This window comes from Heliconius melpomene, chromosome 5, assembly GCF_056956725.1.
Source record: "Heliconius melpomene rosina isolate 202511_hmr_F chromosome 5, ASM5695672v1, whole genome shotgun sequence".
Classification (NCBI taxonomy): domain Eukaryota; kingdom Metazoa; phylum Arthropoda; class Insecta; order Lepidoptera; family Nymphalidae; genus Heliconius; species Heliconius melpomene.
The window spans coordinates 8438574-8448502 of record NC_140393.1 but is presented as its reverse complement, the minus strand read 5'-3'; the positions used below and the strand labels follow the sequence as shown (position 1 = coordinate 8448502).

Here is a 9929-nt window from a genome sequence, read left to right as displayed (position 1 = left end):
GCATTCGAAGGTCGTAGTCGATGCTTCCAGACTCGGTCATAGGTATGTATAAAAGTAATAAGATATTTAAATAATAAAAATACTTTGATTGAGCTTGTAAGGACCAAATAACACAAGATATATTTGTCATTGTCTGAAGTAAATAGAAATATTTTTTTCTATTGTTTTTGACAATTACATAATTTATTAACAACCCTTGAAAGACGAAAATGAATACTATACATATTAAAAATAATTTTAAAGACCACCGATTCACGTTTTGGCAAACTTGTTATATAAGCTTGGCTCACTCGATGCATCAATTGAGTTTGCCTAAATATTGAAATATATTATATAATATAATAACCCGGAATAAGTAATAATTACAGTAATGTATAATAATAATAGCAATAAATTAATGTGATTGCAACTAATACCTAAAAGATGAAGATTATTATAAAGTGCCATCAAAGGTCAAATTACCCTCTTAGATACATCGAATGATATAAATGTTCCAATTAAAACTCGACACATACTTTTAGTAACACATTTTTATTTTAATAATATAAAAAAACTAGACGGAAACAATTATATAAATTTAAATAACTTATGACAAAACAATAAGAAATTATTAATTACACGATCCATATTTGACAACAGTGAGGTCCTCCCCGGCGCACGTCATCATACACTCATTGCTGTAGGTGACACCGTCCGAGGCGCACACTGGGGCCTTTATTCTAGCGCAGGCGCATCTTGGAAGCTGACGTTTCTCTATTCTGCCATGGCCACACCTTCCTTCATATAATATATGTAAGTCTTCATTGGTTTCCCGAGCGCAGTTCAGCATGCATGGGTTGCTGTAGGTCTGGCGGTCTGTGCCACACACAGGCTTAGCTATACGAGTGCACGCACAGGCCGGCAACTCTGGTTCCTCTCGTTTTTGCCTGCATTCCCCATTGTGCCTCAATCCCACGGTCTTCTCACAATTTAAAGAACACTTATTGGGATAGGTGATACCATTAGTCCCGCAAACGGGTCTGTATTCCAAAGTACAGATGCACATTGGTGAGACGATGTCTTCACAGTTTCCTTTGCCGACCATGGTTAGTCCAGGGTTGGTTTCCTGCTGGCAACGCAACATGCACTCGTTGCTGTAGTTCTGTCCGTCTGAGCCGCACACTGGCTTCATCTCGCGCGTGCACACGCATGGCGGCAGCGCTGATGTCGATGATATGGATATCCCAACGAGGAGTAGAACACCTGGATAATTAAAATTTGTTAAAAATTATGCCTTTCATTTATTTTTTACTGTACATAATTTAAATAAAAAAATATTTATAGAAGGCGGGCTTAACGTTCGAAGCATCATGATTCTTGACATTTTTTTAGCTTCATGCTGTATCCCACTCAAAGTACAGCAAGTGGAGGGAACATGGGCACCTAGTGTTAAGACACTCCGTTTTCATTAAGACACTTCCGTTCCCTACTTTCCGCCGAATTCTGATCATAGTGTGATTTGAATGGCGCTATTCAATTCCGTTTTGTCTCATTATCAGACAGAGGTAATGAAAATATGAAATATTTCATTTTCTCGAGTGGTAATTGAACCCACAACTTGTCGAGCTTGCTATTGCATAACATTAGCCTTTTTTTCTTAACAACAAGCTTACGCGTTGATTGGTTAAAAAAAACTAGTATAAGTAGGTATATGAGTCATCCTCATCAGAAGTAGTCAAGATAAACCTAATTAATTAAATAAAATCTATCCACCATTTCTTTTTCCACTTTAATTAACAATCAATTGATTAAATAATAAACAATTATTATATTTATAATAAGCACGTAGAACATTTAATGCAGGTCTCAATTACGCAAGAGTTTATCTCGTCAATGGTATCTCGAGCGTGTTGTCTTAACTGAAGGCTATATTGATTAAATTGTATATTGAACATATATTGCACGTTGAGATCAAACTGACATACGTATATATATTATATAGGTAAATTTTACTTTGTTGGAACCTCATATGTACTAGTACCTATTAAGACACTCTGTTCCCCACTTTCCGCAGTATTCTTGAGGTATTGCGTGTTGAGTAGCGAAACTCATATGTACGTGGTGGTGGTACTTTAAAATCTTTCATATACTTAACTTTTAATAAAAATGCTAAACATTTCTATTTCGATGTCCTCGTTAGCTTTACATTCAATGTCCACTATGGAGAGTATTTATATATAATTTTTTTTTATGGCACAACTTCTGCTACGTGAAATAAAAAAGTAGTGTCAGAAAAAAAAATGCACTGGGTATTACATACTGTTTACTTTTAAAAAAAAACATACAGTCGAATTGATAACCTGCTTTTCTTACAGAAGTCGGTTAAAAAAACGATAAGCAGTGTATTTTCATTTTTCTGTTGACCATAAAAGTATAACTTAATAAAAAATTTTTTGTTTGCAAATTAAAATTTTAAAGTTACAAGTTTAAAAATAATAATTTAAAATAGGTTAAAAACGTTAAATAACAAAAAAAATAACAGCCTTAAAAGGGGGGTAAAATTTGGTAGTAAAGCCGCTAGATCAAGCGAGGTATCAGATGAAAGGGCTAAGCTAAGCTTGAATTTCAGAAAAAGCTCCAAAAGCTCCTCCAGTTCTACACTTGTCCGATTTTTTATTAAAACGAAAATAAACACTAATCAAAAACAAACAAAGAATAATAAATAACGAAATATATAAAATGAAGAAGTAACTATTTTCTAGCAGTGAACTTACATGACAAAGACCTCGAATTATTATGACCATTAACAAATATGTGTACATACACATAATAATAATTTTAATAAATAAAAATACTTACCAAATCGGTATATCATTATGTATTTTTTTTAATAATAAAAGTTTAAATAAAATGCAAATCACTACAAAGCAATCACTCGAGGTGCTCTAGAATACTGAACGCTGGCCGTCGACGCTCTTTATATATGAAATAATATTTTCCCGCCAAGGTTCTGTTGTCAAAGTAAAATCCCATGCGTCAAGAAAACATACTCTTCCCGCGAAAGCGCGTATTTGTTTATATTATTATTCGTTACTTGGAAGTGGTAGGTACTTAAACAAAATAATTTTGTTTATCTTTATTGATTATTTTAAATTTAAAGGAAATGTCGTGAAAAACATAACCCATTTTTACATTTTGATAGATTCAATTTGCATTGCATTGTCGGTTGTCTCATTGATCTGACCAATTTTGTAATGTGTACCAAATTTCGGGGCGCCCCAATTTTTATGGCGAAATATTAAATATACTGAACACAACATGCAGAATCCCGCATTTTTCAAGTATTCCACGAACTTTGATTTTTTTTATTTACCTACTAACAATTTCAGAGAAATATAACTAAATATATTCGTAAGTATACCTAACCACCCCAAAAACGTAACTGCCTTAAAAGATAAACCAAACAGTTTTGTTAAGTATAGTGACGTTCTCCTTTAAAGCCCTTGGAACATTAGAAACTTTAATGAAGACTCAAGCAAAAGGGTAAGCAACAAAAACAATTGATTATTTCTATCCTTTCCATTCATGATCCATCTATAAACTATCTTTTCCAAGAGTTAAAATCTGGCCCCGCTGATCTCTACCATATAATATAATATGTTAAAAATATTTTAAGATTCATATTTTTTTAAGTAAGTATAAAGCAACATCCTTCAAATGTGAGTTAAGTCCACAACTTATAAGTATAAGCTTTTATATAAATATTCACATGAATTTATAATACAACTCTAAAAGAACCTTGAGTCCGACGTGAAGCAGGAGCACAAGCGTGTGACTTCAACGCGAATGTTGTGGGTTCGATTCTCACTTGGGGGAATTAATTATTATTTGTTTATATTTTCATTTCTTTTCTCTGATACCTAGGCAAACACGACGTTGAGTTTCGCAATCTAACATGTCTCGAAAATTCGACGGCAATTGGGGAACAGAGTGACTTACCACCAGGATCCCTCTGTCTACCTATATACGGGATAAAGCGTAAAGCTGAAAAAAAAAACAGCATAATAAATTCAACATGCATTTATTATAGTGATTTAGTAATATACAATGACTATTTAAAGTCGTCAATAACCACAAGACATAATAGCTAAAACTATTGTTTCATTATTATTTTAATATAATTCTATGAACCTATATTTTTCCAAGTTTTTCAAGGAAAAGCAACACATATAGATGAACAAAATAAATATTTGTTCTATTAATATAAAAATTCTTAACCGAGTAGATAATATAAATTACTCACCGATTTTCAAACAATGCGTGTTTTTAAATTAATTAATAACAAAAATAACACCACAAACCGTGTTATGTTTTACCTACTTGATAAAATAAATATAGGTGGTGTTAAAATGTAATAAATCTTTAATTATCAAATTTTCAAAGAATATCATTCAGAAATGATCCTTACCTATTTTTTTTAGCTTTACAATGTGTCTTTCAAAAGCAGGATAGGCAAAGGAAACCTGGGAATCTAATGTGAAGACATACCGACCCCTTTAAGACATTTTTATTCCCCCTTATCCTTAAAATTGCGCTCTCTTAATATTATCATTCCCTCAAGTAGAAATCGATACAACCATACTGTTTAGACAGTAACTTTAGAAAATCTGACAAATCATAGATTAAATTTTTTTCGTTATAATATTTAATGTACAGACTACAGAGTTTTCTTCTTTTACTGTTCTACTATTATATTATACCTAGATTAGATATAGAGGATATGAACTTGCACCCACGTGTGACCTATGAACTTACAATCGTCGTGTATAAATGAGGCGCAGTTGAGACGTCTTATTGTTTTTATTTATATAAAATTATTTACTGCATGTTTTTATTGGAAATTGAAAATTTTTTGATATATAATAGATACTGTTATAATGTTTTTTATCTTTTATAATAAAAAAATATAAGAATGTTGTCTATTCTGACGGGTCTAAACTGCGCTATAACAGTAATAATCATACTTTTTTAGAAAACGTAAAAAAATTAACATAACGGGATTTGAAGCCGCACTTAAGTTGTATTGTAACAAGCGTATAAGCTCGATATAGCGAAACGTATAGTTTAGTGGTCAGAGCGCTTGGACGGTTACTCACATGTGCAGGTTCAAATCCTGTTACCTCCACATTTTTAATGCTGGATAATTGGATGTCCATTATCTACGTGATTAATAATAGAATAGGTACCTAGGTGATAATAATATAGCACGTTAATGAGTTTTATGATTTATTATAGGTTTACTTTATGTAAATTTATTGTGTAACTACTCATAGGTACTTTTTTTAGCTTCACACTGTATCCCGAACAAAGCAGGTTGGACAGAGGGATGAGACAATCTAGTGTTGAGACACTCTGTTCTCCATTTTGCGCCAAATTCTAGAGGCATTGCGTCTTGAGTCTCAGAACTCAACGCCGCGCTTCACCTCGAAACCAGAGCAAAGAAATAAAAGTATTAAATATTTATAAGAGTAATTTATTAGTATTAAATATACACAATAAGATAAATATTTTTATTTATATTGGTATGTATACTTAACGTTAATAAATTACCCTTGAAGTGTTTTTCATGAGACAGTTTATTTCCATCTCCATGTTAAAGTTGTTTGACCGAAGAAGGACTTTCGTTTGAGCGATAAATATTGAATAACTCTTTATTTATTTTAAAACAAATATCATGGAGACAATTAATACGCAATGCCTCCAGAATTCGACGGAAAATGCTGAACGGAGTGTCTTAACACTAGGTTCCCTCTGCCTACCCTTCTTTGTGCGGGGGTGAAGCTGTATTATATAAAACAAGATTTAGTGCGGACGTTATGAGTTCCATGCTTATTCGAGGGAAGAAATATTTTCCCTCCCTCTGATAAACAGCCAAGAACCAAGTACGGCTTTGTCTTCCACTAAATATCTTGAAAATTAGGCAGGAATAAATTATTTATATATATTTATAATTCCTCCTGCAAAGTTGCATTGTATTTATAATATTTATTAAATAATCTACGTAAATATTAGCACTTTATAAAATATTACAAACGTTGCCGCTCTACTTAGCGTAAAATGATAAACCTATGGTTTTTCCATTATAGAATTAGTTAAGGAAGTGAGTGCCCTTATTGATCCTAGAGTTGGTTCTGCAACAACTGTGCCAATGTCTTTGTAGATTTTATTTTATTAGAAATATTTTTCTTATGAAAGTTATTCATCTAATAGTATAGGCGTGTAAATTACGAAATTGATATTAATTTTATATTTTACTATACTTTTTTTTCAGCTGCACAGTAGGCAGGGGAACCTAGTGTTAGGATAGTAGTTGGGATTCGTTGGTTCTGGCGCACGCGCCAGAACCAACGAATGCGCTAGAACCACGGGAGTGTGCCAGACCCCGCGCGTCGACTTGGCGATGCGTCGAAACTAAAAAAAAAAAAAAAAAAAGGTTTAGCCCCCCATTTGAATCGATTGCGCCGGGTCCCAGAGCCGTAGCTCTAACCGTTCCAAAGATAGCTTTTCGATTAATTAAATGCCACTAGACGCGTCTCTTATCAGTCACCCTCATCAAGCTCGGGCCCGGCCTTATCGCTCGCTTCCCCGAATTGCTAACAACGAACCTACGTCACAGTGCAGTGTTGCTGTCTCTTTCTTGCATTACTTATCACCCAACGACACCACAGTGCCCGTCTCTTTGTCGCTATGTTGCCTAACAATTTGTTTATTAAAAACTTCTCATTTAATATGTAATTTCTATCATTTTAATTTAATAAAAATTGTATTTTTTACTATATAATGTTTCAAATAATGGTGCGCCGATGTAACAATATTTTGTTTATTAAAACTTCTCATTTAATATATATATTTTTATGAAATCTAACAATAAGAAATCGAAATGAGAGTATAAAAATGTAAAGAAATGTTCAACCTAACCTAACCTAAATCGCTTTCTACAAATGATTTTCTTATTACAATCTTTGTGAATTTATTTAGTCTGAATACTTCCATTGTATTTTTTACTATATAATGTTTCAAATAATGGTGCGCCGATGTAACAATATTTTGTTTATTAAAACTTCTCATTTAATATATATATTTTTATGAAATCTAACAATAAGAAATCGAAATGAGAGTATAAAAATGTAAAGAAATGTTCAACCTAACCTAACCTAAATCGCTTTCTACAAATGATTTTCTTATTACAATCTTTGTGAATTTATTTAGTCTGAATACTTCCATTGTATTTTTTACTATATAATGTTTCAAATAATGGTGCGCCGATGTAACAATATTTTGTTTATTAAAACTTCTCATTTAATATATATATTTTTATGAAATCTAACAATAAGAAATCGAAATGAGAGTATAAAAATGTAAAGAAATGTTCAACCTAACCTAACCTAAATCGCTTTCTACAAATGATTTTCTTATTACAATCTTTGTGAATTTATTTAGTCTGAATACTTCCATTGTATTTTTTACTATATAATGTTTCAAATAATGGTGCGCCGATGTAACAATATTTTGTTTATTAAAACTTCTCATTTAATATATATATTTTTATGAAATCTAACAATAAGAAATCGAAATGAGAGTATAAAAATGTAAAGAAATGTTCAACCTAACCTAACCTAAATCGCTTTCTACAAATGATTTTCTTATTACAATCTTTGTGAATTTATTTAGTCTGAATACTTCCATTGTATTTTTTACTATATAATGTTTCAAATAATGGTGCGCCGATGTAACAATATTTTGTTTATTAAAACTTCTCATTTAATATATATATTTTTATGAAATCTAACAATAAGAAATCGAAATGAGAGTATAATAATGTAAAGAAATGTTCAACCTAACCTAACCTAAGAATGAAAATCTTTTGTTTATTAAAAACTTCTCATTTAATATATATATTTTTATGAAATCTAACAAAAAGAAATCGAAATGAGAGAATAAAAATGTAAAGAAATGTTCAACCTAACCTAACCTAAGAATGAAAATCTTTTGTTTATTAAAAACTTCTCATTTAATATATATATTTTTATGAAATCTAACAAAAAGAAATCGAAATGAGAGTATAAAAATGTAAAGAAATGTTCAACCTAACCTAACCTAAATCGCTTTCTACAAATGATTTTCTTATTACAATCTTTGTGAATTTATTTAGTCTAAATACTTCCATTGTATTTTTTACTATATAATGTTTCAAATAATGGTGCGCCGATGTAACAATATTTTGTTTATTAAAACTTCTCATTTAATATATATATTTTTATGAAATCTAACAAAAAGAAATCGAAATGAGAGAATAAAAATGTAAAGAAATGTTCAACCTAACCTAACCTAAGAATGAAAATCTTTTGTTTATTAAAAACTTCTCATTTAATATATATATTTTTATGAAATCTAACAAAAAGAAATCGAAATGAGAGAATAAAAATGTAAAGAAATGTTCAACCTAACCTAACCTAAGAATGAAAATCTTTTGTTTATTAAAAACTTCTCATTTAATATATATATTTTTATGAAATCTAACAAAAAGAAATCGAAATGAGAGAATAAAAATGTAAAGAAATGTTCAACCTAACCTAACCTAAGAATGAAAATCTTTTGTTTATTAAAAACTTCTCATTTAATATATATATTTTCGATTTATTTTTTAGTTGTTATTGTGGAATTTTAGACATGCTCAAACTTGTAACAGATTTGCTATTACTAACGCCATTGTTTCTTTATTAGTCATAAGTGATAAGCATACAGTTTGAATATTATCGTTATCACTTCCGGTATTTTAATAGGTTTGTTCCGCTACATTGTGCAAGTTAGTATAAAACGACTGTGTATCTTTTTTGGATTCATCACTAAGTTGTTCAGTGTCTTCTTGTTAAGAACTATTGTGCGAGTGTTGTCTAGTAAGTGCTAACCACATGGAAACCATTATGGATGTGAGTATTACTTTTTATTCATGTTATTTTGTATTTTACTGTGATTTTTTACAACTTATGTTTTTTACCATTCTCTAACGTTTTTTAGATAGCGTAGAAATTTATTTTATTTTATACTTATTTTCCTTTGTATTAATTGTTGTAGTTTACATGCTGCTTGGATAGGAATAAGGCAGAATATAAGGAAAACCCGCATAATCAGTATTACTTCCCGACGACATTTACGTCTATAGCACACAAAAGCTGTCAAATGCATAGAACATATAAAATGTAGAATGTTGTTTTATAAGAAGACCTACTGTTAATTAAGAACTAAAATCTACACTTATGTTTCTGTGCTTGTCTATTTGTATTAAATAATCAAACTCAGCATAAACAATGCAATTTATTGTATTCATTGTTGTAGCTTACGTGCTGCGTGGGTGGGAATAAGACAGAATATGAAGAAAACACATATAAACAGTATTACTTCTCAACATCTGACGATGAACGTACCTCACCATACCCTATCAAGAAACGAGAGAGATCAAAGAGCAGTGACTCTCTAAACGAGTTCTTTCAAGAACCTCCTCCGAAGATAAAAAAGACAAAACTACGTTCTTCATCGGTGGGCCGAGCGACGAACGATGGTACCTCATATATTACTACCAACGAAGATGATGGATCCAATGCAACACATCTAATAAAAATTGAGATATTTGAATTGAAAAAACTGGTTGATGTACCACCGGAGGAGCACTGGAAACATGCAGATGTGAGAGTCAAATATTATAACAAGAAGAATAACAAAAATAACCACCACCAACTTACACGAAAGTTGGTACATAGTATCACCAAAGAAATTTCTAGTGCACCAAACCTAAAAAAATATCACTTTAAACAAAAAGACTAAATAAATTATTTTACTAAAATTTTACTTTGTTTTATTTTCATTTGAAAGGCATTTTAATAAAACCAAAT

General features: G+C 31.0%; 2 protein-coding genes across 2 annotated transcripts; one reads left to right on the top strand and one right to left on the bottom strand.

Annotated features, from left to right (window-relative positions):
• Positions 1 to 512: 512 nt before the first annotated feature.
• LOC146539186 (serine protease inhibitor dipetalogastin-like) lies at positions 513 to 2997 on the bottom strand. Its single transcript, XM_085185555.1, has 2 exons — positions 2839 to 2997; positions 513 to 1242 (listed from the first exon to the last, which is right to left on the bottom strand). Exons 1-2 carry the CDS (start codon positions 2852 to 2854, stop codon positions 611 to 613), a joined length of 648 nt encoding a protein of 215 aa, XP_085041681.1. The 5' UTR covers positions 2855 to 2997; the 3' UTR covers positions 513 to 610.
• Positions 2998 to 7973: 4976 nt separating this feature from the next.
• Positions 7974 to 9880, top strand: LOC146539185 (uncharacterized). The gene is made up of 2 exons (XM_085185571.1): positions 7974 to 8969; positions 9376 to 9880. Exons 1-2 carry the CDS (start codon positions 8952 to 8954, stop codon positions 9859 to 9861), a joined length of 504 nt encoding a protein of 167 aa, XP_085041697.1. The 5' UTR covers positions 7974 to 8951; the 3' UTR covers positions 9862 to 9880.
• The last annotated feature ends 49 nt before the right edge of the window (positions 9881 to 9929 follow it).